Source organism: Macrotis lagotis, chromosome 5, assembly GCF_037893015.1.
Source record: "Macrotis lagotis isolate mMagLag1 chromosome 5, bilby.v1.9.chrom.fasta, whole genome shotgun sequence".
NCBI lineage: Eukaryota > Metazoa > Chordata > Mammalia > Peramelemorphia > Peramelidae > Macrotis > Macrotis lagotis.
Genome location: NC_133662.1, coordinates 212,364,270 through 212,392,054, shown reverse-complemented (window position 1 = coordinate 212,392,054; position 27,785 = coordinate 212,364,270). Strand labels below are relative to the sequence as shown.

The 27,785-nt window shown below is 41.6% G+C and overlaps 1 protein-coding gene across 3 annotated transcripts in view; it reads left to right on the top strand.

Annotated features, from left to right (window-relative positions):
* Nucleotides 1-10,507, top strand: part of SORT1 (sortilin 1) — a 69,403-nt gene extending 58,896 nt beyond the window's left edge. For all 3 annotated transcript variants that reach the window (XM_074188340.1, XM_074188339.1, XM_074188341.1), the window contains exons 15-20: nucleotides 432-621; nucleotides 3,036-3,152; nucleotides 3,550-3,658; nucleotides 4,885-4,991; nucleotides 5,562-5,685; nucleotides 6,054-10,507. In XM_074188340.1, the coding sequence (XP_074044441.1) occupies nucleotides 432-621; nucleotides 3,036-3,152; nucleotides 3,550-3,658; nucleotides 4,885-4,991; nucleotides 5,562-5,685; nucleotides 6,054-6,068 (662 nt within the window). In that variant the 3' untranslated portion in view covers nucleotides 6,069-10,507. The remainder of the gene's footprint in view (nucleotides 1-431; nucleotides 622-3,035; nucleotides 3,153-3,549; nucleotides 3,659-4,884; nucleotides 4,992-5,561; nucleotides 5,686-6,053) is intronic.
* The last annotated feature ends 17,278 nt before the right edge of the window (nucleotides 10,508-27,785 follow it).

The window sequence follows — 27,785 nt, the reverse complement described above, 5'->3', positions numbered from 1 at the left end:
CTTTGTCTTATTTATGCTTTGTTCTAGCAATTGAGTTTCCTGCTCCTGAAATGAAAAGAGAATTAACACCTGCACTCCAAGTGCTTATCCCACATTAGGGGCAGATATGAACAATTTACAAATAAATGGAAATTCAGTGGGTTTTGAGCTCCAGATTTATCCTGTGGTTCTGTTTCAATTCCAAAGTGAAGCTAAGGTTGTATAGCTTCCCTCCTTTCCCCTTCTGGTATCTCGTTTTGATTTTTTAAAGATAGATATTTTATTTGTTTTCCAATTATATACAATAGTAGTTTCCACCTATCACTTTTTGTAAGGTTTTGAATTTTACAATTCCCTCCCCTGCCCCCCAACCCCGAGAAGGCAGTCAGATACTGATGTCACTGGTTGAAGTACAGCAGCTGTTTCACATTGCTTCACATTTCCTTCCTCAGGTGAGGAGAAGGACTATACCATATGGCTGGCTCACTCCACAGACCCTGGAGACCATGATGATGGATGTATCCTGGGCTACAAGGAAGAGTACCTGCGATTGCGCAAGTCTTCAGTCTGTCATAATGGCCGAGACTACGTGGTGACCAAGCAGCCATCCGTCTGCCCCTGCACCCTTGAGGACTTTCTCTGGTAGACACATCCTTCATTTCAGCACTTCTCTGCCCTTTCCCCTTTTGGCATGTCACTAGGGAAGGCATTGTCTCCCTAAGGGTGTCTTTATTTAATAGACCTATTTTTAATCTGACAAAATTTCAGTATTTTTCAAATGTTTGTGGAGCTTTCCCAGAGTAGATGAATGCTATTCTACAGGAAATGGAGAGGGAAGAAGGATATTCCATCAGCTGAGTGAAATTGAGGCAGGGTAGGGGCAGCTAGGTGGTGCAGTGGATAGAGCACTGGCCTTGGAGTCAGGAGTACCTGAGTTCAAATCTGGCCTCAGACACTTAATAATTACCTAGCCGGTGTGGCCTTGGGCAAGCCACTTAACCCCATTGCCTTGAAAAATCTTAAAAAAAAAAAAAGAAAGAAATTGAGGCAGGGCCATGAACTTTTAACTCAATAATTCTGACTTGGAAAAAGTGAGAAGAGAATGAAACCAAAAAATCTGTAGAAAACATCAAGAAAAAAATCCCTAAGAAACTATGCCTATGGCATATTTGACTCAGAGAATTGCAGAGGCCTAGTGTTCAGAGGTAGAACACCAGGTTATGGAAGCCTCCTACAAAATAGGTAGAAGTCAAGACTGCCATGCAGGGGACATGGAGGCAGTAGCTTCCTAAAGTGGTATTATCAAGCTTTGTGGAGCCTTCCCTTGCATCACTGACATTTTGGACCAGTTACTTCTTGTGCTAAGATGGGGAAATGCTTGAGTGACCCAAGCACAACTATTTTAGGAGACACACAAGGCAATGCCCCTTTATATACCATAAGAGGTAAACTTCCCTGAAATAGGCAGGGTTTTAATTAATAGGGGTGAGAAGTCTTTCCTGAATTGTTTTCTTGGAAGCCTGAAAGTTAGAAGGAAAGTATTCGTTTCTTTTTTTAAAGATTATATTTATTCTGAGTTATACAATTTTCCCTCTAATCTTCCCTCCCCCACCCCCAAAGGAGGCAGTCTGTTAGTCTTCACATTGTTTCCATGGTATACAGTGATCTGAGTTGAATGTGTTGAGAGAGAAATCATATCTTTAAGGAAGAAAAATAAAGTATAAGAGATAGCAAAATGACATAAGATAATGGGTTTTTTTCCTAAATTAAAGGTAATAGTCTTTGGTCTTTTTTTAAATTCCACAATTCTTTCTCTGGATTCAGATGGTATTCTCCATTGCAGACAGCCCATAATTGTCCCTGATTGTTGCACTGATGGAATGAGCGAATCCATTAAGGTTGATCATCACCCCCATGCCGCCATTAGGGTGTACAGTAGTGTTTCTCTGGTTCTGCTCATCTCACTCAGCATCAGTTCATGCAAATCCTTCCAGGCTTCCCTGAATTCCCATCCCTCTTGGTTTCTAATAGAACAATAGTGTTCCATGACATACATATACCACAGTTTGTTAAACCATTCCCCAATTGAAGGACATTTACTTGATTTCCAATTCTTTGCCACCACAAACAAGGCTGCTATGAATATTTTTGTACAAGTGATGTTTTTACCCTTTTTCATAATCTCTTCAGGGTATAGACCCAGTAGTGGTATTGCTGGGTCAAAGGGTATGCACATTTTTATCACCCTTTGGGCTTAATTCCAAATTGCTCTCCAGAAAGGTTGGATAAGTTCACAGCTCCATCAACAATGTATTAGTGTCCCAGATTTCCCACATTCCTTCTGACACTGATCATTGTCCTAGGAAAATATTCTTTTAACAAAATTGAGTTATAGAAATGTGGAAATAAAGCTGCTTTAAAACACAAGTTTTACATGAAACTAATGCCCCTTAATGAGGATTTCTTCCTTAGCTACTTCTTTCTTGAGTCCCCCTATCCTAATTCTGAATTGGCAGGCTTGGACCCTCTACCTTTGTGGACCCTCTTAAGTTGGGCCTGAGGTGCTTGGTTAGGGTGCCTCTCACATCCAGTCCAGTCTTTTCTTATGAGACTGAATATTTCTTTCTTTTTAAAAAAAAAAAAAAGAAAGAAAATGAGCTTTCCTCAGTGATTGTAATGTTCTCCCAGATTCTTCTTCTAGTGAAATAGAAATAGAGTATTACTCTGCTCCCTTCCCCCTCCAAAAACAAAAACAGCAACAATAAAAACCATTCATTCTCATTCTCCCTCTCTCTCCCTCTCCCTCTCCCTCTCCCTCTCTCTCCCTCTCTCTCTGCAAGGCAGTGGGATTAAGTGACTTGCCCAAAGTCACACAGCTAGGTAATTATGAAGTGTCTGAGACCAGGTTTGAACTCAGGTCCTCCTGACTCCAGGACCAGTGCTCTATCCACTGCACCACCTAGCTGCCCCCAAAACCATTCTCTTGCTGACGACTTACTTACACAGCCTTTCCATAGACCTTCAGGTGACTCTCATTTTTATTCTATCCTTTACAGTGATTTTGGCTACTTCCGTCCAGAAAATGATTCCAAGTGTGTAGAACAACCTGAGCTGAAGGGCCATGATCTCGAGTTCTGTCTCTATGGAACAGAAGAGCATTTAACAACAAAAGGGTAAAGTGGACACATCTAGAATGAATGGTTTATGTTCCAAAGTTAAGGGGACTGGTTCTAACCCATGTCTCAGTCCCACCTGCTCTGACAGCCAGGTTACCTGCCCTGAAATGAAGAGACAATTCACTCCTGTCAGCCCTGGAACAGTTTTGAACTTTTTAGGGCTCCCTGCCCCTGGAGAGGCCAACAGTCCTTCAGATCTTTTGGAATTTGTTGGGTGTTTTTCCTAGGGATACAAGCAGGGGAGCACAGAGCAGTCCTTGCCAGGGTTTTTCCTCTCATGATGCTGAAACCAAAGACTTAGGAGGGTCCTTAAAGTTTCAGGGTGACTGCTGTGAGAGCTCCAGGAGTGGGTCCTTCATTTCTTTGTATCTGAATGCCTCTTTTGAAATTTCAGATATCGGAAAATTCCTGGAGACAAATGTCAAGGGGGGATGAGTCCAGACCGAGAGGAAAAAAATTTAAAGAAGAAGTGTACAAGCAGTTACTTGAGTCCGGACAAGCAGGTACTAGTTGGGTACTCTCTTGTCCCAAGAAGGTCAGCCATCCACTGAGTTGGGAGCAATTAAAGGGCAGGGGGGTTGCATAGCACATTGAACTCCCATTGCAGCAGGAGAAAAACAAAGGTTGGTAAAGTCAAAGTACTAGAAGCACAGAAATAAGTAAATTTATGGAACTCATTGGGAAGAAGAAAGGTCCAAGAAGCTGGGGGCATAGAGGATCAAGTTGAGTGAGCTGGTGAGGGCTTTTGAGTTTGGACCTGGTTAGTTTAGAACTATAAATTTACAAAGAACATTTTTGTTTAAAGATTGTGGGACAGGGAGAAAGGTCAGATAATATAAAGTCAAACAAGGTAGTATGATGATTAAGAGGAGGGGGGGGGGCAGTAGTAGTAAGACCAATCAAAAGTTTATATAGTAGCAAGACTCCCATCCACAGGGAAAGCTTGTGACTGAATCCCTAATGTGTATTCTGGAAAATACACACTCCTAATGAGGTACTGAGTCTTAGGTAGGTCAGCTGCAAACTCTGACATTAAGAAATTACAAAATAAAGTATATAGTAAGAGAAAATGAAATCATTCCTTATTTCTACAAGAAAGTACTGGAATACCTACTTTTCAAGTAGCATTTGAGGACAGCTTCAGTCTAAATATAGAATCCATGGCCTCAGATTATCTAGTTGAACTCCCACCTCTTGCACATGAAGATGGCAAGAAGTTTAAAGACTTGTGCAATGTCACATAGACTGAAAACACTAACAATAGCTGAAATTTGTGTAATACAAATTGGAGGAGTGGGGAGTATTGCAGCCATTTGCTGATTACACTGATGGGTCCTCACTCCTAATCTGACAGTAGAATCTTGGTTCAAACTAGGGTCCTCAGTCTTGAGGAGTCTTTCCCTCGACACTAAAATACAGTCCCAAATCCACCTCCTGTCATGTCCTAGATTCTCGGACTTCTGCCCTTGAGGCCAGGGTGCCAGTAATCAGAAATCGCTGGGGACAGTTCTTGTCTTTCAGTGGTTTGACCCTAAGATATTGTTATCCCAGGAATATGACTTGCACATTCCAACTGCTGAGTTTGAGGCAGTGGGGAACATCCCCTCTGTTTAGCTTCAGATTAGGAACGGGAAATTGTTTTACAAAAGGAAAGAGGGGAATGTCTGAATTCTGCTCAAGAATATACATTACTATCAGAAGTATTTGTGTGTGTTTTCTCTTTACCAAGAAATCTTCTTCAAATTCTACTCCAATTATCCTGGCCATTGTGGGACTGATGTTGATCACAATCATAGCCGGCGTTCTCATTGTAAAGAAATACGTCTGTGGGGGCAGGTAAGGACCATGGAGCAAAGATGTTCATTCAAATGGAAAAAATAATGGGGCAGCTAGGTGGCGCAGTGGATAAAGCACTGGCCCTGGAGTCAGGAGTACCTGGGTTCAAATCTGATCTCAGACACTTAATAATTACCTAGCCGCGTGGCCTTGGGCAAGCCACTTAACCCCATTTGCCTTGCAAAAAAACAAAAAACAAAAAAAATGGAAAAAATAGCCAGAATATGGCTTATAACCCCTGAACCACCTGGGTCTATCCTTAAAATGTAGATCACATGTAGAGAGATCTTGTGAAAGAATCACAGCCAAATCTGTTCATGATTTATTCTTTTGAAGAATCATCTGTCAATCAATCATCAAGAACATTTGTCTTCTAGGCAATGTGTGGTAGCTAGTGGGGATATGAAAATAGAAATGAAGCTCTGCCAGCCCTCTGAGAGTTTACATTCTAAGCATCTGCAAACTAGATACAAAATCAATCCTAGTGTGTTCCCTCTGTGTTTGAACCATGTTTCTTAAGGTTCCTGTCCCTGTCTCAGCAGAAGGTTGACAGAAGTTTTCTATTTACAGGTTTTTGGTACACAGGTATTCAATTCTCCAGCAGCACGCAGAGGCAAATGGTGTTGACGGAGTAGATACTTTGGACACAGTTTCCCATAACAATAAAAGTAACTACCACGATGACTCGGATGAGGTAAGACCATCTCTTGCTTATCCAACCAATGAGGTCATGGGAGAAGTTGACCAAGAGAGGCAGAGAGGCTGCTAAAACACCAAATGTGGTTCTTGTTCTTTTTAACATATGATATTAACTGGAAAATGCATCAATGTTACAAGAATTTTTAAACCCAGAAAGTGAGCGACTGGTCTCAAGACATGAAGTCTTGGGCGGCTAGGTGGCATAGTGGATAAAGCACCATCCTTGGAGTCAGGAGTACCTGGGTTCAAATCTGGTCTCAGACACTTAATAATTACCTAGCTGTGTGGCCTTGGGCAAGCCACTTAACCCCATTTGCCTTGAAAAAAAAAAGACATGAAGTCTTGGTTTTTCTTTTTCCTCAGGATCTCCTCGAATAGTCTTCTGAAGGAGTTGGGACAGACAGGCTCAAGTGCTGGTGATGAATCTACATTGCCTCTCATGGTGCCTGTTTCTCTGATCGGGGGAATGGCTTTCCCGATATGAGGAACCCAGCTCCATTTTTTTTGCTGCTTCCATCGAGACCCAAAGGACCTTCACCACAGAAATGCAAGATGGGAAAGGGAAACCCCCAAGACTCTTCAGGATTCAATGCCTCTGGGGAGAAGAAGTTCTTAAATAATTTCTTTTTAATTTGGCCTTCTGCTGAGTGTGGTAGGGATTTTTTTTTAAGGGAAATGAAATGGAATTTGAAGGGACCATTTCACTAATGCTATTATTATTGCTGTCTTTTTACATGGTGCCTACCTCAGGGTAGCTGCCAGCTCTCGCATAGACTCTCCCATTGTGCTCCCTGCTGTCATTGAGCTTTCTCATGAAGCAGCTGCAGGAATGAGGATGGAGGCTGCAAAGACTGACATAAGCCTAGCAGGTTTTTCTCCATCTGGGGACAGTGCTGATCTAAGAACAGCAGGCCCTAGCCCAGCACACAACTCCTCCCGGTATTTTACAGGGGTCATAGACCACAGTGGTTTTTATTTCCCCATTTTCATCAGGCAATACCCTTACCCTCTGAGTTTAAACTGAGCCATGAGCTTCTGAAATACTAAATCAGGAAAACATAAAGAGAAATATTCTTAACTGGGGAGGGAGGGGGGACATAGAGGGGAATATATATTAGATCTAGAATCAAGTACAGAAGAAATTATTGCTCCTTCTGAGGCATTTTGTCAGACATACTTTGTGTATGTGTGTGCTGATGAACTTGCTGCAAAGTATGTATTTGATATGGATGCTTGATTAGGTTAAATGATTTCTTCAAGAACTCATTTTTTTGAATGAGCAGTGCAGCCTCCATAGGGTTAGGCATTGCTGTATTCCATTTCTTTTGGGTTTTGGCCCTTCAATACCTCACTAATTGAATTATAAAAACAGATGCGTATTTTTGCTTTTTTTGAGTTGCTGTTATCTTTCATCAAGTTAGTTAGGACCAAGATTTTCAAACTTAACAGGCTTTTTAAAAAATGTATTGTATTCCTGGATTGCCCTCTTCATCTCTGTTTCCTATTCTGCCAAGCAAATTGTTAACTCAAAGATTTTGGCTATAACCTTGCCCATATGGAGCCGTGTTGCTTGGAAAACATCTTCTAGCCCAGATGACTGAAGTTTTATTTAAAAATTGGGAAGAAAGGGGAACCACCTTCATTTGATATTTTTCCATGGTAAATGAATTATAGAAGTAGAAGCAGATTATTTTTCTCACAGAATAAACAAAAGTTGCAATCATTAGTTTTGCTATAGCTTAAATATTTGCTATACATGATACAGTATAATAAGTTGAGTTTATATATTCTGTGCTGGTCACAGTTTTTCATTTTCCCCTTTAACCATGATTTGGGATTTTTCTGTCCTTAGGAGCTACTGTTTTTCTGCTAGGGTCAGATTGTGGTTAGAAAGTCAGTGAAGATTAAATGTGCCAAATTAACTTTTGTTGACATGCTTGAATAACAGATGGCTAAATTCTCCATCAGCAGCATGGATCAACAATGGCAGGGAAAGTAGGGGAGAAAAGAATCCAGGAGACTTTGAAACTATAGTAAATTATGAGAATCAGGATTACTTAGGGAGAAGATGAGACAGAAAGTTACCAGTTTTTAGAGAAGGAGCTGGCATATGTTAAGGCTAGAGAACACCAGGCTTTTTGAATGAAAAGGTTTTTCTTTAATAAACTCTTAATAAACTCTCTTAAATCATTCTGAAAATATACCAGATTCCAAATTATAATATTTTCAGCAATTCATCTCCTTCTGCTTAAAACTGATGCTTAGAAAAGACTTTATATTTTTCTCATCCCCCAGCTCATTTTATATTAAATTAGGAACTGGTACTGTCTTCCCTTTAGTGTAAATGTTAGAAAATAATACACAGAATAATGACAGCACATATATGCGATGGAAAAAGTTAATATTTTTTACTTGACTACTACCTATTCTTACATTTTCATATACAAAGCACTTCTGGGTATGTTCACATTTCATACTCTGCATTCCTGAAATATGTAGGCCTAGGATTATCCCCATTTTGCAGGTGATAAAATTGACAAAGGCGTGACTTCCCCAAGGCTACAGTGCATTGAGGGGCAGAACTTGCTGCAGTCATCTTAAGACAACTTCGGACATTTTACTTTTTTTTTTTCTTAAGGTTTTTGCTAGGCAATGGGGTTAAGTGGCTTGCCCAAGGCCACACAGCTAGGTAATTATGAAGTGTCTGAGGCCAGATCTGAACTCAGGTACTCCTGACTCCAGGGCTGGTGCTCTATCCACTGTGCCACCTAGCCACCCCATTTTACTTCTTATAATCCTATACTGGACACTTATTTTTTATCTTTAGCTTCTGATGACTTAACTATGAGTCTTCAGAAAAGGACTTGATAATATTTCTATTTATGCCTGCAAGATAAAGGAAAACCCAACTTATCATTTCACCTATTAGCCCAGTTGGTTAGAGAATGTTAGTGAAACCTAGATCATGGAGGCATTTTCCTGTATACTCTGTTTAACTGCTGTTCTGCAGTTGCAAACTTCAAAACTCTTTCAATGCTCTTTGACAGATGAGAATCCTTGTGCAGAAGAGTTGGTCCATTCACAGAACTCTTACTGCTTCTAGGACAAAAAGGAACTTGAAACTTAAATCCTCCTTGTGCTGGGTCCATAGCATTCATTTCCCTCCTAAACACTATGAAAACAGGAGTGTGTTCTGGAACTTTAACTAGTAGCATTTATAGAAGTAAAGATATGCCAGAAGTGTCTAGGGCTAACCCAAGATATACTGAGCCGTTTGATTTCGGTGAGAAAGAACTGGAAACCTTCTCTACTTTTAGAAGTACTTTGAGGCCAAGTGCTCTGGTTCCCCAGTCTTGGGCTAGTGTGTGGATACACGGGAGACAGATGTGAGGGATAGCTATTTTTAAAGGCCTTCTAGCAGCCTTTCTGTCTTCCATCAGCCTTCCTCACCTCCTCAGTGGCCCAGAAAATATTCTTGATCAACTTAAGTATTCTGTAACTATTCAGTACAACTCTGATTTGCTTCCAGGTTCCCTAATTTTCCTGAGTTGGTCTCCATCCACTAACAGGTGTGAACTAGAGACGGTGTGGGTGAGAGTGTTCTGCCCCATCCTGCTATAGACTCTAGTCTGTAAATCGTGATTGTTATCCATGTTAGGTTGGAGTCCCTAGAAAAGGACAGGAAGCCCCTCTGCTTCCCACCCCCCACAGCCTAATGCCTGGGAGGGCTGAGAGGTCTGGGGGAGGCTGGGGGGGCCCCTTGGCCATCTAACTTCTGTCATGAGAATCTGATGGAGCCATAATCCAGTTGCGTAAGCAAATCTGAACACCAGCACCTCCCTCTCCAGTCAAAGCAAGGGAACATATATATGTGCTTCAGCATCTTTTAAACAACCAAAGTTCAGATTGGCTGCATCTGCCAGCCTTTGGACGCTCGTGGTCCCCTCCTGCCCTCATCCCCCATATGCAGCCAGCTTGGGAACGCTGCCCTTTCCAGTGAATTGATAGCCATACCTACAAGTGCTCCAGGCTTCTTCCCCATAGAGGATGACTGTCATAACAGGATCTTGATTTCTCTTAAGTTATAATGAAACTGTCAGAATTGAAATACTAACTTGGAATTATCCACAACAGCTTTCTATGTGCATTTTTTCAAACTGGTACATTCTTAATGGTCCTTGTTTATACATAAGTCATAAAACTAATCTGTACCATATATATATATGTATATATATATACATATATATATAAATGTATGTATATACATATGAAAACTTTATATTCTACATAATAATGATTTATTGATGTGGCCCAGAATTTTAATGAAACTTCCACCCTCACTTTTCTATTCAGTTAACATAACAACTCTGTGGAAATTGTTTTCTTCAGAAAGTCTGGGAGGACGACTATTGGTTAGACTCTCCTTTTGTCTTAGTGGATCAAAACAATGAGAGTCTCTCTCTGTTTGACATCTGTGCCTATTTCTTGCCCCTTCCTAAGCAAATGGTCCCAGTGCTTCCCCATCTGAAGGCAGCTGCTTCCTACCAAGGCATAAGGCAGTCCTGGAGACAGCATTGCTGCATGTGCTCTAATAGTCATTTTCTCTTTTCTTGGCACAGCCAATTGCATGTAGGGCAGTAAAATCATGTCCTAGTAACCCATGTCAGTTATGCAATAAAGCCATTACACACACACAAATACACATACACCAACTCTTTTCCATATTTAGTAGCTCCCAAGAAAGGGTCAAAAAGATTGAAATGAAACTCAAAATTTCTTTAGCATTATGTAAATAAATCTGGATGTGTTTAACTTTGTACTGGTATTTTTCTGTATATTTGCAATATTTGGGTTAGAAATAAAACAGAATGGACTTTGTGTTACCCAATCTATTGAAATGACTGGGCTACAGTTTGTTAAGATGATTGTTTTTCTGCTGTTCCCACCTTAAACAAATTTTTAAAACTGGCAGTCCAAAGGGAGGCTACCCAAAGACTCAATCCATGTCACAGATGGGAAATAGGCATATTCAGGGATTCTTTGGTCTGGTTTAGTAAACAGGATCAGATATGCTGGGTCTAAGAGCATGTTGCTGATGTCTCCATTCTGGGCTGACCCTATCCCTAGGCATTCTGAGTCCCTCAGTTGTCCTCTTGTCCCCCTTGAGAGTTCAGATGAAGTTACTTGCTTCTTCCTTCTTGTCCCAGAAATCATTATTAGATGTTTCATATATGAAGGCTGATGTGGGGACAACATTGTGAGGTGAGGATAGGACTATGGCTTGTGCTGCCTTTATCCTTTTCCAACCCCTGAGTCCTTTCCCCTCAAGGCCTCTCTTCCACTTAACTAGCAGCTAAGGTACCAGCTGGGGTAGATTGACACCTCCAAGGATGTTTGTATTTTTTAATGAGACCCAAAGGAATAAAAATCCCTAAAGGTAGAATTCAGTATGAAGGAAGATTTGGGGGGGGGGGGGCAGAGGACTCTTGCCAGTGACTGTCCTCTTGCAAATTACTTGCACCTTCCAAGGATCCCATGCCCTTTACCCACCCACTACCCTTTCACCGTCTTGGCCAAGTGAGCTATTTAAAGTGAGACTAAAAAGGAAGTCAGGCCGAGGGGAATAGTGAACAGAGAAGGACTAATTGTCTAAAGCCAATCTCAGCTACTTTGCTGCTGCCAACCTTGATCAGAGCCTACTGCAACCTTGTAACTCCTTTAGTATTTTCCCTCTAGTGTTGGGATTAAGGGAAGGTGGAAAGGATCTTTGAGAGATAGAAGCTCAATAATTCATCATATAAACCAGTACTTTAGACACCAGTCACAGTGTTGGAGCTACTTGACCTCTGTTTAGCTAAGAAAAGTGAAGCCCAAATAGCCCCCACCCCCCTTGACAAATTCCATAGGAATTTGTCCTCCAAAGGAGGCAAGTCCCCTTGACCTTTCATGACCACCACGTGGGAGCCGTCGGGAAGTGGAAAAAATTCGATGCCAGCCCCCACAGGGAAGTTAAAGCTAAGCTGTCCTTTCACCAGTACTTTTGTGGTAGGAGCTGAAGCCAAGAGGAATTTGTGTTCCAGAAACTGGTGTCTGTCCAGTTGTGTTCCCAAAGGCCATGAATGGTCACCCAGGAGCCTGGACAGTGTCAGGTGAGGCCCTCGTACTTCCAGGGCTCAATATGTAGCACTGCTCTCCTACCTAGCATCACAGAGACCCCAGCTGCCTGTCATTTGTTCTCACTAAACAGACCCAGCTCCAACACATCCAGAAGAAATGGCAACAGGATGCCTGCCCAGCACAAAGTCCACTGAGCCCAGTTTACAGAGATGCTCTTGAACTCTGGTCCATGGCCTTTGTCTCAAGGCTCTGTGTCCTAGCCAATGTGTTAATTGAGGGAGAGTGGAGTGAAGGTAAGAAATCCCAGGGAAAAACAAGAGATTTAACTTCTTCATCCAAGCATCTTACATGTGTAAAAGCATTGTGTTGTGGATGCTGCAGTGTAGTAGGCAAAGGTACACAAGTATAACAGTATATAAAATAATATAGCTAATAGTATATAAAAGTAGATCATAATAAACATAGCAAGAAAAAAGTACCATAGGAGTTAAGAACACGGGAAAGAAACAGGCATTCTGAGGAGTCTTCATGGAGATGGGAGCATTTGAATTGAAACACAAGATTTCAACAAAAATAGGGATTTGAGATGGGGTAGGTTAGGTATTCTGAGCAAAAAGATGAAAAGGTAAGGAAAGGGAAAGAGAACAGGAAGTAATGCAGGGAGAATACTACTGAAAATTGAGAACTGATCATAAAGTCTCAAATGAATTCCATCTTTGGGAGTTTAGACTTTATTTTTTTCTCTTTATTTAATATTTATTCTCATTTTGTACAAATAATGTTTTTTTACATTAATAAAATGTTCTTGTTTAAGAGTAAATGAAATACTCCCCCCCATAAATATAGACTTGCTTGAGCGATAAAGAGGAGGGGAAAAAATTAAAATTAAAAAAATAATAGTAATAATTGTAGGTATGGCCAGATGGTGCAATGGACAGAGCACCAGCCCTGGAGCCATGAGCACCCAAGCCCACATCTGGCCCCGTACACCCAACAATCACCCAGCTGTGTGACATGCAAGCCACCCGAACCCCACTGCCCTGCAAAAACCAAAAAGAAGACCCAAAATAAAATAGTAATAATAGTAGGGGTGGCTGGGTGGCAGACAGAGCATTGGCCCTTGAGCCAGGAGCACTTGGGTCCAAATCCAGCCCCAGATACCCAAAGATCACCCTGCTATGTGGCACCAGGCAGGCCACCCAGCCCCATTTGCCCCGTACCCCCCCCCCAAAAAATAACAATAATAAAAAATGTGCTTCAGTCTTTGTTCCAACACCAACAACTCTGTCATGCGTGGATCTCATTCTTTATGATAAGTCCATCACAAAAGTTACTTCCATATTTTTCCACCATTGCCATTGCTGATTGCAACTCCCTCCTTTCTTATTTCTCCACTACCATGTACTATATTTTCTCTCTCCTTTCACTCTGACTCTGCTGTAGAGTAGCTGAGTGGCGCAGCAGATAGATCCCTGGTCCTGGGGCCAAGAAGCCCTGAGCCCCCATACCACCCCTTAGGCCCAGAATCCACCTGGCCCTATGGTCCTGGACAGGACATCCAATCCCAACCCCTTGCAAGAAGTAAAAAAGAAAATGTGTTATATCTGACCACTCTCCCCCCATGGTCCATCCTCTCCTCCATCACTCACATCTCCTCCTTCCCCTGTTCCCCTTCTCTTCTTCTTACTCCAGTTGTCTATACCCCATTGAGTATATATGCTGTTTCCTCTTCTTGCCCCCTCTGATGAGAGCGAAGATTCCCTCATTCCCCCTTGCCTTCCCCTCTTCCATATCATTGCAATAGCTCATTGAAATAAAGAAAAATCTTATTATATGAGATATCTTGGCCTATTCCCCCTCTCCTTTTTTCTTTCTCCCATTACATTTCCCTTTTTTTCTATTGACTCCATTTTTACACCATATTTTATCTTCAAATTCAGCTTTCTCCTGTGCTTCAACTATAAAAACTCCCTCTACCTGCTCTATTAACTGAGAAGGTTCATATGAGTATTATCAGTGTCATTTTTCTATGCAGGAATACATGCAGTTCATCATCATTAAGTCCCTCATATTTTCCCCTTCTCCAATCTCCATGCTTCACCTGAGTCCTGTATCTGAAGATCAAACCTTATGTTCAGCTCTGGCCATTCCAACAGGAACATTTGAAATTCCCCTGGTTCATTGAAAGTCCATCTTTTCCCTGGAAGAGGACATTCAGCCTTGCTGGGTAGTTCATTCTTGGCTGCATTCCAAGCTCTTTTGCCTTCTGGTATATTATATTACAAGCCCTACGAGCTTTTAATGTAGTTGCTGCTGAGTCCTGTGTGATCCTGACTGCAGCTCCACGATATTTGAACTGTGTCCTTCTGGCTGCTTGTAATATTTTCTCTTTGACTTGGGAGTTCTGGAACTTGGCTATAATCTTCCTAGGAGTTGGTTTTTTGGGATCTCTTTCTTGGGGGGATCGGTGGATTCTCTCCATTTCTATTTTGCCCTCTGCTTCTAGAATATCAGGGCAATTTTCCTGTACTAATTCTTTGAAAATGATGTCAAGGCTCTTTTCCCTATCATGACTTTCAGGTATTCCAATAATTTTTAAATTATCTTTCCTAAGTCTGTTTTCCATATTAGTTGTTTTTTCAATGAGATATTTCACATTTTCTTCTAATTTTTCATTTTTTTGGTTTTGAAGTATTGATTCCTGATTTCTGGTAAATTCATCAATCTCCCTGAGTTCCATTCTTTGAAGGATTTGTTCTCCTCAGAGAGTCTTCTTATCTCTTTTTCCATCTGGTCAATTTTGCTTTTTAAAGCATTCTTCTCCTCAATAACTTTTTAACTGTTTTATCCATTTGACCTAAACTGGTTTTTAGCATGTTATTTTCTTCAGCATTTTTTTGGATTTCCTTGACTAGGCTGCTGACTTCATTTTCATGTTTTTCCTGCATCTCTTTCCTTTCTTTTCTCAGTTTTTCTTCTAACTCCCTCATTTGATTTTCAAAGTCTTTTTTGAGCTCTATCATAGCCTGAGCCCAATTTCTGTTTTTTCTTGGAGTCTTTATATGCAGGATCTTGTGCTTCCTCATCTTCAGACTGAGTATTTTGATCCTTCTTGGGCTCATATGCAAAATATTTCTTAATGGTGTTCCTCTTTTTTCTCTGCTTGCTCATTTTCCCAGCCTAAGCCTGGTTTGGGGGTGCTTCCTGAGCTTTTGGGACATTCCCACAAGGGTCTCAGTGTGTGAGGCTGTGTCCTCCCTCCTGGTCTGTGAATGACCATAAACGCCCCCACCTCTGCCGCAGGGCTGAGGTGGGGGGCCCTGTTGTTCTATGGGGGGGCCTAGACTGCGATCAGGATCTGAATGTGGTCAGAGCCCCAGAGTCCTTTTCCAGGGGCAGAGGACAGAGCTGGCAGTCTCTTCACTCCCCTCCCTAGGTTCAATGGGCTCATGCCCTGGGGGCTCCGGCTTACCTGCTGTACCTGCTTCTGTTTCCTGGATCTGGGCTGTGTTGCTAGCTGTGTGCCCTGAGGGCTGGGCTTCACGTGCTCTCTCTGACAGAGGTCCCCCGTTGTTCCCCCACTCTGTGCCCGGGGCTCCCCCGGGGTGTAGCTCAGGAAACTCACCAGCTGCTGTGAGCTGTGGCTCCCAGTGCCCTGGGGCTGCCTCTGGGAAGCTGAAGATCTTTCACTCTGGTGGGCCACCCCTCTGGCGGGCCACCCCTCTAACCCCGGGGAGCAGAGCCTTTCTGCTCTTTTCCAGGTTACCTTGAGTAGGAGAACTGCCTCACTGGGTCCATCTGTGGGTTCTGTCTCTCGAAAGTTTAGTTAGAGTCCTTAGTTTCGAAGATTTATGAGAGAGCACCTAAGACACGATCCTCTCTTGTGGCCATCTTGGCTCTGCCCGAGTTTAGACTTTAATAAAGCAATAGGGAACCAAGTGATGGAGACCTGAACTATATTCAGGGGTCACATTGGCAATTGGGGGGACAGATGCAACTGATTGGATTTTGGGGGTGCAGGATGGTGAAAAGGGGTCAAAAAAACTAAGTACGAGGGTCTAGTATTGAGCTTTAAGGTCCCAAACATTTACAAGGACCTTCCAAGGGGTTATTCCCATTCAAATCCTCTTCCTCTCTCCTCAAATTCAATCAGTTATCAAATACTGTGGATTATATAGTTCCTATAGTATGGTCTAAGATCATAGACTCTAGAAGAAAGATCTGGGCTATCTTTTTTTTTAGGTTTTTGCAAGGCAAATGGGGTTAAGTGGCTTGCCCAAGGCCACACAGCTAGGTAATTATTAAGTGTCTGAGGCCAGATTTGAACCTAGGTACTCCTGACTCCAGGGCCGGTGCTTTATCCACTACGCCACCTAGCCACCCTTGGGCTATCTTCTTGATGCTCTCTGAAAAGGTTGGAGAGGTCACACTCTGCACCAGGATCCAGGCAGTGATGGACATCCAGAGTCCCTCCTCTTGGAGCTATTATTATCTCTTCCCCAAAGCCCCCTCATCCTTGCAACTAGAAGTGGATAAGCTGGAAAGGGACAGCCCAAGGAGCTGAAGCTATCAGCCTAGAGATGCAAGTGCTCAGTTTCTCCCAACCAGAGGTTGTGAAGACTCCAGAGCTGAAATCCAGTTCACCTACCTTCATGATAAATAAGACTGTCGGAGGAAATCCTAGCACTGAAGCAGTTCCAGGACCCACACTGATGGTAGAAAGTCTGCCTGGGCCAAGCCAATCTAACTCATATTGTCATCCCTGTATCAATAATGCCTCTGCCCCTAAAAAAGATGATGAATGTGAGCATCTTGTCTAGTTATGGGGAGATCCAGAAGCCTAAATACATGAAGTGAGATAAGGGCTATTCTTTAAGTTGAGACACACACATACAGGTATTAACTTCTTCAAGTATCTTACATGTATAAGAGCATTGTGCTATGAACATTGCAGTCCAGTAGGGAAATAAAAGATACATATATAAGGGAAAATAGATCATAATAAACATAGCAAGAAAAAAGTGCTATGGGAGTTCAGAACACAGGAAAGAAACAGATGTCCTGACTTTGTCCTAATTTAGTATTTGTACTCAAGGATTACCTCTGAACAATTTTAACAATTGGTGCAGGGGCCCTGTTCACTGAAGCTATTTTGGGGGCATGTTCTTAGAAAGATTTTTGCTGTTGAGGTATGATTTTTCTTGATATGTTTGTGGGTTGGTTTTGGTTGAAAAATCAGTATATTTGCACATTAATTTTTAACAATTTAAAATTCTGTTTCTTTGTATATTTTCTTTCCTTGATAATTTGTTCTATAGGGATAGGTTCTATAGGAGGAAGTGGACAAGGGAGAATTAGAATCGGAATTAGCAATTACCCTCCCATATTTCTTGTCTTCTCCCCTGATAGTCAATAATGAATTGGTAGAGGAAAGCAGAAAACAGAAGTTTGTGTAATTGGAAATTATATAGCAATGGAGGCCCTAGAGAGAAAATAGGCAATAAAGAGATGGCAACAGGTCAAGTGACCACAATGATAACATGCTCCCTCTCCCCATGACCATCACCACAGGATTGAACTTCTAAGCATTAAGGAATATGTCTGTCACCCCAGGGGTTACTCTAGGCCCAAGCAGAGATAAAGTAGGGAAGCATTTAAAAACAACCAAGCCTCTTGGCCTTTTAAGGACAACCTTACCCAGAAGAAGAGGTTTGGGTTGGGGGGGCTGGTTACCCTTAAATTTCATATTCTCGGGGCAGCTAGGTGGTGCAGTGGATAAAGCACCGGCCCTGGAGTCAGGAGTACCTGAGTTCAAATCCGGTCTCAGACACTTAATAATTACCTAGCTGTGTGGCCTTGGGCAAGCCACTTAACCCCATTTGCCTTGCAAAATCCTAAAAAAAAAAATTCATATTCTCAGTGGAGACAACTAAAGGAGGAGGAATATTGAAATAGTTCATGGTAGCTATCTCCAACATCCTGGCCCTCTGATTTCTAGACCACCCAGTTCCCCATCCCTCACCTCCATGCCCTTGGCTATGGAGTCTGTGATTGATAGCTCTGTGACACTGACCTGGGAGACTTCTGTGAATCCTAGGTCTTTGAACTGGATAGCTACACGCTTTTTGAGAGGGGGTAGTTTAGACTCCATTGTCCATCCCTACTAATGAGAATTCTTTTTGCTCAGATATAAGGAAGAAGGTAAGAGGAAATCTGGGGTTCCATAAGGAGGCACAGAGGAATGAAGTACCTCTAAAATACCAAATCTGCACACCAGTGGGAAGGCATGTTTCCTGTTCACTTGTTTCCATCTTGGTTCCTTAAAGGGTTTACTACCTTTCCTTTAGCTCTTGAAAAATGTGCTTCCCAAATCTTACACGTGTGCGTCAGCAAAATATCCCTAATATCTACCATATCGTACTCCATTTTGTGTGGATCCCCAGTATCCATCATATTATATCCCATTTTATGTGGATCCCCAAAGTCCACTGTATTATACCCCATTTTGTGTTGTATTAGGATGAAAGCAGGATTCGCCTTCCTGCCATGAGAAGCCCCATAGGCAGTTCTTACTTTACAGAGGCTCTAAATTCTGTAACAAACAAGAACATTACTAGGTAAATGAACCAGCAATAAGGTATTTACATCCTCGAAAGGTCAGGGATTGACTGGGGAGTTCCATTTCCCAACAGGATAGGGAGGAAGAAAGAGAAACTGTCAGTCTATGAAGGGTTTGTGGAAGAATTTCTTTTTTTTTTTTCCCCATTTATTTAAGGCACTGGGGTTAAATGACTTGCCCAAGGTCCCATAGCTAGGTAGTTAAGTGACTGGGGTCAAATTTGAACTCAGGACCTCCTGACTCCAGGGCCGATGCTCTATTCACTGCACCACCTAGCTGTCACTTCCATTTAGATTTGATTCTTCTTTTACAACTTGCTTAATATGGATCTCTTTTTTAGCATAATTGCACATGTAGAGTCTATATTAGATTGCTTTCTATTGGAGGTGGGGGGAGGAAGAAAGGAAGAAAAATATAAAACTCAAAACCTTGCCAAAAAATGACTGGTAAATACTACCTTTGCATGTTGTTAGAAAAACAAATAAAAATATTAATTAAAAAAACAAGCAACAAACAAACAAAAACCTTTGGGCTGCTCCATTGAGCATCCATAGTTGATTATTCAATGGAGCCACTGCATGAAAGACCTTGAAATCTAGGGGAAAAGTCAAGACTACTCAGCAAGGTCAGTATAATTAGCACCTCTCCTGTTAGTGGATGTACGAAGAGAGTTCTGTGAATGAACATTCATTTGCTAAAATAAACAAGGCCAAGTGTTAACTATGGTGAAACAGGCCAGAGTCAAACTGGGGGAACAAGTAGAGAACTCACTCAACTGTTTAGTTGGACCATCTGGAGTTGTCCAATATTCTTCTGCTACCTCTAGCACTTTGCCAACTGCTTCAACCTTATGCCCATCCTCTCCTACTGCTCTCTCTGGTGCCAAAGAAACCATAAGATGAACCCTCAGCTACTAAGTCCAAGGAAGATGGAGGGATATTGCCTCTCTCTCAAAAATATAACATAAAATAAAAAGACAACCCATTCCCACCTCCTTGGTTTACTAATCATGGTATTATACTCTAATATTTTACTTTTATCCTTAATATCCTGTCCCTGAGGGAGACTTACATCAGGTTCATTAACTTCAGGATTCTTGAGTTAGTGACTCTGTTGCTCTAATGTTCCCATTGAGTTCCTTATGAAAAAAACAAACAGGTTCTGAGTAGTATTAAACCGGGATGTTATTTCAGAGGACCTGAGTCCCTTTTGTGGGTTGTATTCTGCCTAGAAGAGTACAAACTAAGAAATATCACATCCCAGTCACTGGGGAAGTCTACATAAGAGTGGTGGTTGTCTTTGATGTCAAAGAGGACCAAAATGGTGGTATTATGTCAGGGTCCAGATACAGTGTGTCTCAACTGTGGCTCATCAGATCAATCCAAGCTCAGAAGGCTCTACTCTCAGCTTGGATACCAATAGGCCATGTGAACATTTGGAGGACAGATGTCTTTAAATTTCCACATCTCAGGTTTCTTCTGAGCTACTGCAATTCTGTCTTGCTCATAGAGCACAACACCTTCTCTGAGGAGGACACACCATGCTGGTGGTCTTGGGTCTCCCATGTCTCACAATCAATTCCAGAGTTCTTCAGGGAGACCTTGAGAGTGTCCTTGTATCGTTTCTTCTGACCTCCTTGTGAGTGCTTACCTTGTGAGAGTTCTTCATAAAACATTTTTTCTTAATAAAATTCTTTAAGTACCTTTGGCATTCAGACCACATGGCCAACCCATCTGAGTTGTGCCTTTTGCAGTAGTTTGAATGCTTGGCAGTTCAGTTCAAGGAAGGACCTCAGTGTTTGTTACCTTATCTTGCCAGGTAATCTTCAGAATCTCCCTAGGAATTCAAATGGTAATGATTCCATTCCCTGACATGGCGCTGGTCCACTGCCCATGGGGCCAGCATAATGGCTCTGTAGACGTTCACTTTGGTAGTCAGTCTGATACCTCCTCTCTCCCATACTTTCCTTAGGAGCTTCCCAAACTGAGTTAACTCTGGCAATGCATATATCAACTTCTTCATCTATGTGCATAACCCTAGAGAGTATTCTACCAAAGAATATTAACTTGTCTACAGCATCAAATATTTCTCCATTTACTGTAACTGATGGTCCCCCCTATGAATGGTGTGGGGCTGGCTGATGGAGCACCTTTGTTTTCTTGGTGTTAATCATCAGGCCAAAAGTAGCACAAGCAGCAGAAAATTGATCCACACTGTTGCATTTCAGTCTCGAAGGCTACTTTAAGTGAATGGTCTGCTGTGAACAAAGTCACCGAGTAGTCTTAACCATCAGTGCGGTGGGAGCAAGCACCTGTCCATGTCATCATAGAACTAGAGTAAAATATTGATAACTGTTCTGGCAACCAAATTTTGCCCAGAATCTTCCAGTCCTCATCACCGACGGATCTTGGTCAGATTGAGGAATGTTTTGTACAGACCTCTGTTTTGTTCTATTCCTTGGCCTTTTCTGAAGCCACACTGGCTCTTGGGTATTTGACTGTCTAAGAGGTGAAGGATCAGCCTGTTAAAGAGGACTCTGGCAAGAATCTTGCTGGCAATGTAATTGTCACACTTATTTCTTTTACCTTTATAGGGATGGACAACGGAATCACTAAGACATGAGAGTAACCTCCTCTTGCCATATAACCTGGATAATTTCAGTCAGCATTTGTATGAGCAGTGGACCCCTTGCCTTGCAAGTCTCGGCTGGTACAGAATCAACATCATAAACTTTGCCACAGTAGAGGAGCCAAATGGCAGTCAAAATCTTTTTCAATGGAAGACTGACCAGAGAAGGATTGGTTTCAATCTGAGGTATATGGTTGGTGACTTCAGCATTTGTTGATGATGATCTAATGAGAATTCAGCTCTCTAGGATCATGTTCTTAAATAATAATCAACAAGACTCCATTAGCACTAAGTAGATGAGATTTATCATTGATCTTTAGTGCACAAATAGCCTTCAAGGCATCATAAAAGTGCTTTGAATTGTTACTATCATTATTAAACTGAATCTCATCCGCCTTCTTTCTGAGCCAGGAATTCTGCATCTCTCTATACTTCATTTATGTTTCACTTTTGATGGAGTTAAATACTGCATTCTTAAAGAGAAATAAATTATCATTCTGGTAAATCCTGTGGGATTCTCATTTTGTCATTTAGCAACTTCTCAATTTCCCTGTGATTTTTGTCAAACCAATCTTATTGTGATTATTCTGACCTGTGAAAGCTACCCACTCCTTTTCTGTTCCACTGTTGCCAACCGTGTGTGGGTTCAACTTTTCCTCCAAGGTAGTAATGAACTGTTTGTGCTTGGAGAACTGTTCTAATCTGTTGATATTAAGTTTTCCGGTAGTCATCTTAACTTGGGGTCAGCCACTTTTGTTGGATGCAAATATTTAGTTTGGAGAGGATGAGACTATGATCAGTTCAGCATTCTGTGCGAAACATTGCCTTTATCATTCTCATACCCTATCTGTCTCTTCTCCTTACAATGACATAATTAAAACTTAGTGTTTGCTGTGAGGTGCATCCATGAAGTTTTATTGTGTTTAGGTAAACAAAAGACAGTGTTGATGATAAGAAGATGAGGAAACACATAAGTCTTCAGTAGGAAGTGACTTAATAGTCTTCTTTCCAGTTCTATTCCTCCCCAGGACTCTCTGCCACGTCTAATAGGTTGCGCCTACTCTGGCATTAAAGTCACCCAGGATTATAATATTGTCTTCTTTTGGCACATTGAAGATGAGAACTCCAAGTCTTCCTAAAATTTGTCTCTGGCCCCATCAGGGTTTGTCATGGTGGGAACATACATATTGATGTTAGTGGTATGGTACTTTCCTGTAACTGGCAATCACATTGTTATGGATTTCTTATTGGGAGACATACAAGTTTATTGACTGGATACAAATTGTATGCCAGCTTCATTGTGGCCATGCCAGAAAAATGTGTGTTCAACTCTGACTCCCATAAGCTGGCCTTCATTTGCCAGCCTTGTTTCTCTCAGGGCTGCCATTTGAATATGATAATTTCTCAGTTCTTTTTTTTTTAGTTTTTGCAGGGCAATGGGGTTAAGTGGCTTGCCCAAGGCCACACAGCTAGGTCATTATTAAGTGTCTGAGGCTGGATTTGAACTCAGGTCCTCCTGACTCCAGGGCCAGTGCACAGCCTAGCCGCTCCAATTTCTCAGTTCTTTCACAAAAAAACCCAGCAATTCATTTTTCAGATCTACTGGATTTCATACTGTCCATAAGTGTGCATACGTTCTGTGTACCAATGATGTGGGGAATCATCTTTGCAAAAATTTTTATACATTTTTTTTTGTTTTGATCACAGAGTAGTATCCCAATCTGCTATACTGAGCAGAGACGATTAAGTGAAGCAGACAGTTTTTAGAGCACCCTTTCTAGCCCTTTCCTCACAAAGGACAGTGCAGTTCTTAAGAAAAGCTCAGAACAATCAGAGGGCTCTCAAATCCTTCTAATGTTTTAGTTCATTGAGACCTTATGGCTTGGGCAGGGTTGTGACTACTGTATTTACACTTGCTTTTTCATCACTTTCCTGTTGCCATAGGTAGGTAAAAACGGTAAAATGGTATAGGTGATGTCTTTTGACTTGAGCATAAATTGTATTTGAGTGGGGCAAAATTGCACAAAGTCATTAACCATAATACCTCTTCCAAAGTCAAGATGACTGACAACCTGGGATGCAGTGGGTGACCTTGGTGTCTTCAATGCCTACCCAAACTAAGTGTCCCACAGTATCTGCTTCTGCTGCCTTCATGGCCTATGGGAACAAATTGCTCACTTCTGCCTATTCTGCTGGAGAAGTCTTCACAGGCTTGGAGTACACTGCCCCCCACCTCTATTCACCCCGTGGTGATTCTCAACCTGGTTTAGCCCATCAGCCGAAATGTTTTACCAGAACGTGGCTGCTCTGCATGCTATATCTTGGAGCCACAGGTGAGATGGCATGTGGAAACCAAAGATGGGAAGCAGTCCTCACACCAGAGATGCTAGTCTTGCCTAAACAGCCACACACACATAAATGACTATGTGCATACAGTGTGACATAATATAATGTGACATAATTAATTTAAAAAGTGGATTTATAGGGTGCCTGAGAAAGGGTATCATCAGGTTGGGGGAGGGGGGTTAATACATTTCTCCCTATCAATTAGAGCCTAAATCTAAAACATAGCAGATCTCTGCCAGCTCAGAATTTCTGTTTAGACACCAAAATGCTTATTTCATGGTGTAGCCAAGAAAGACTGACTTTCCCATGAGGGATACAAGTCATAGAGAGTAACTTTAGTTAGGTCCAAAGCAGTTATCATGCTCTCATCTTACAAGGATAATATATCCAGTCTGAGGCAGGATAGAAGAGATGGCTGAACATGCCTGAGAGTTATCATTCCTTGACCTGGGCATCTCACCAACAGAGTAAAAAATGCAATAGGTCCCAGAGTGTCATTTGCTGTTTTGCAGTTGGCTCCCCTTGCAGAGTTCCAGAAGTATTTTGAAAGAATAAAACATTACAGGAGCAGCTAGGTAGCACAGTGGATAGAGCACCAGTCCTGGAGTAAGGAATACCTGAGTTCAAATCCAGCCTCAGACACTTAAGATCATTTTATATTATTGACTCCTTGACTACACCCAAGGATACCTTGCTGCTTCTGCTCAAATCCAATGCCTCAGTCCAACAAGGTCATTCTCTGATAAAGTGTTGGCTTTCCCCTGCACCAGAATGCCGTTTTGGTGAAATAGTAAATGTCCCCTGCTCCCATGGAGTATCCCTATAAAACAGCTTCTATTCTGAAAAGAGGAACACAATCCATGTCTAGGTGAAAACCCTTCAATTTGTTCAGCTACCTCTGGCAGGGTATGTGGAGAAGGCCTTGATCTCCCAGACCTGACCTTGGAGGTTAGGTTTAAAATTGATCATGTTTTGAGGATCCATATAAAAGATCCTAGGGAAGTGTTGAGCATAAGGTACAGGGAACCAAAGAGGTGTAATGTTTCATTCTTTTCTTTATTCTTTTTTTGTAAGGCAATGGTGTTAAGTGTCACACAGCTAGGTAATTAAGCATCTGAGATGGCTTTGAACTCAGGACCTCCTGACTCCAGGGCCGGTGCTCTATCCACTGCTCCACCTAGCTGCCCCTCAGTGATTGGTTTTAGGGACAGAGAAGAATGGGGATAGTCAGGAAAACCAAGTTGACCAGACCTACATGCTGGGAGTTAGGGGGATGCTTTTCAACTCTCTTAATTTCTTTCATAGCCCATAAGGAAGGGGAAGGTGAGCACATAGAAACCATGAGCTCCATTACAGCCAACATTAGCCTCTTGTTAGATTTCTGTATCCAAATGCTGTTTGATAAAAGGGGACATGAAAAATGTGGGAACAGAAGAGCCAGTGAAAGGGATGGAAAATAATATCTAATTTAAATAAGACCTATTTAACTAAGATAGAATGATCATCAACTGTTTCTCCTCTCCACTGGGAGAAGAAATTAACTTTAACTGCAGAATGTGGAATTTTGGTTAAACATAAGAATCAACTCTGATAGTGTGGATTTTTTTTTTTAGAAATGTAAAGAAAAGCTAAGGATGTTTATAGAATCTATTCTCTAGAGGGCTTTGAAAATTCCCAGCTGTCTGGGATGATCTGATACATGTTTACTGCAAGAATAACTGTATTTAGACTGGTGGTTTGATTGAGGTAGGGAAAGTCTCAGGGTAGAAACTACTGATGAGGCTCAGCTGCTCGTTGTCATACATTATTTCATTTTATTCTCAGAAGAAACCTGGGAGATATATAGGTCTAAGTAGTAATCCTATTGCCATTTTATGGATGAGAAAACTGAGGATGCAAAAAGGATAAAAATCACTCAGCTTGTTGGTAATTTTAGATTTTTCATTCATGACTTATTTCTTAAATATTCTATAATTTTAATAACTTTATGTTATTAAACTAATGTATTATACATCACACTAATATCTTCTTGGAGGTATTCAGCATTGTACAGTTTTCATTCATTTTCCATCCAAGGAGGGAAATGAGAGCAGGGATCACATTCACTAGAGAAAGGAATAGGGGTAGCTAGGTGGCACAGTGGATAGAGCACTGGCCCTGGGGCCAAGAGGACCTGAGTTCAAATCCAACCTCAGAGACTTAATAATTACTTAGCTCTGTGATCGTGGGCAAGTCTTAACCCCATTGCCTTGCAAAAACTTTTTTAAAAAAAGGAATGAATGAAGGTATGGAGAACATGTTATAAAGCCATCAAAGGCAGAGTTGGTTAAAGAAACAAGAGGAGAGAAACCAGGGTAGGATGGGGAGGGGACATCACATGAGGATAGTAGATTTAGTTTAATGAAGTTAAAACTTAGGAAAAGGAGAGGGGGAGACGGGGGACCAGCGTGGCTGTCTAAATATTTGAAGGGCCGTTACATGGAAGGAAGAGTAAGTTTATTATCCGTAACTCCAGAGAGCTGTCATAGTATTCTAAGGACTGGAAGGTTGACCCTAGAAAAAAGTTGAGAAAATTCACCTCCATCCCTTTGTTTCAGATGTGGGGGAACATTGCCTTCTGTCAGACATCATCAATATGAAAGCTAGTTTTACTGAACTGATTTTTCCCCTCTCCTTGCATATCATTGCTACTAGGGATGGTTCACTGGGCTGGAGAGGGATAAGGAGGGACAAATAGAAACAAATAAAGTGTAAAATACATAATAATAAAAATAAGACACATTTTTAAAAAGAATCAAAGGCGCATTTCAGTTCAGTGTAAAGAACTTTCTAAGTTTTTAATGGCATAACACTGCCTTATTAGATGAGTTCCTCATTCACCAGAAGTGTTGAAGCCAGAGAGGTTGGCCAGATAATAGGAGATACTATTCCCTCCTGAGATGGGACTTTGGGTTGAGTAAACACTAAGGTCCTTTTTTGTTTTGTTTTGTTTTGTTTTGTTTTTACAAGTCAATGGGGTTAAGTGACTTGCCTAAGGTCACACAGCAAAATAATTATCAAGTGTCTGAGGCCGAATTTGAACTCAAGTCCTCCTGACTCTAGGGCTGGTGCACTATCCACTGTGCTAGCTACCCCAAGGTCCTTTTCTAAAGTATGATTCCATGATCCTTATTTCTAGGGTTACATGTACCCTGGTGGTACATTGGATACTAGTGGATAGAATGCTTGGCCTGGAGTCGGGAGGACTCATCTTTCTGAGTTCAAATTTGATCTCAGCCCCTTACTGTGTAAGCCTGAGCAAGTCACTTCACCCTGTTTGCCTCAGTTTCCTCATCTGTAAAATGAGCTAGAGAAGCAAATGTCAAACCACTTCATTGTCTCTACCAAGAAAACTCCAAATGGGGTCACAAAGAATTAGACAAGACTGAAAAAACCCCAATTGAACAAGGTACCCTCATCCTCTAGTCAAATTTTATTCTCCCAAACTCAGCATTTTTCCCCCTGTCATGGGGAGATTGTGACACCATGTTATGTCTTTGCCTTTGCAAAGACCTCTACATCCAGATTTCACAAATCCTGCTTGTGAGGAATGGAGTGACTGTCTAAAGGTGGAGGAAGCTTGTTTGGGGAGGCTGTATGAAGTGGTGTGTCACCAGAAGTCAAAAGCAAAAGTCTACTGGTAATAAGCTCCTTGCCTCTCTAGAGCATGGGTAGACTTGATCATCTCTACAGGATAGGTTAAGGACCTTTCTGACCAGAAATTCCCAAAAAACATTGATTCTGTTAGCAGAAACTCGGAGTCCCAAGCCTTATGCACTGAAGTTAGTATTGGAAAGGGCTCTGGATTAGATATCAGGAGATCTGGGTTCAAATCCCATTTCAAACCTTTCTAAACATGTAGTTATGAGCAAATCATTTCAGTTCTCTGAGACCTAGTTTTCTCATATGAAAAATGGGAAAGATACTTACATAGAAGGAGGAAGGCGGGGAGACTGGTGTTCCTTCTATTATTTTGCATGGTGGTTGTTAAGAAAGTTCTTTGTTAACCTTGAATCATTGCTCCTATAGATATTCATTTGTACCCATGTAGCCTGAGGTTCTGCTCATCTTTTGTCTCTGTCATGGGAGCAGAACCATCTGCCATTGATGCTCAGAGTTTTTCTATGAGGCTTGGTTTGGAGGGGGAACACTTTTTTCCTAGCAAGAATGTGATAAGAACAGAATATAGAATTTTATTGTAGCCTCATTGGGGTTCAGAAGTGCCCTGGCAGAGATGGGAGAGAGGAAGAGGAAATCATAAGGAGAGACAGGACACATACGAAAGACATTAATAACCAATATAAAAATCAAGAACTTAATGGAGTAATGGAAGGAGGGAAAATCAC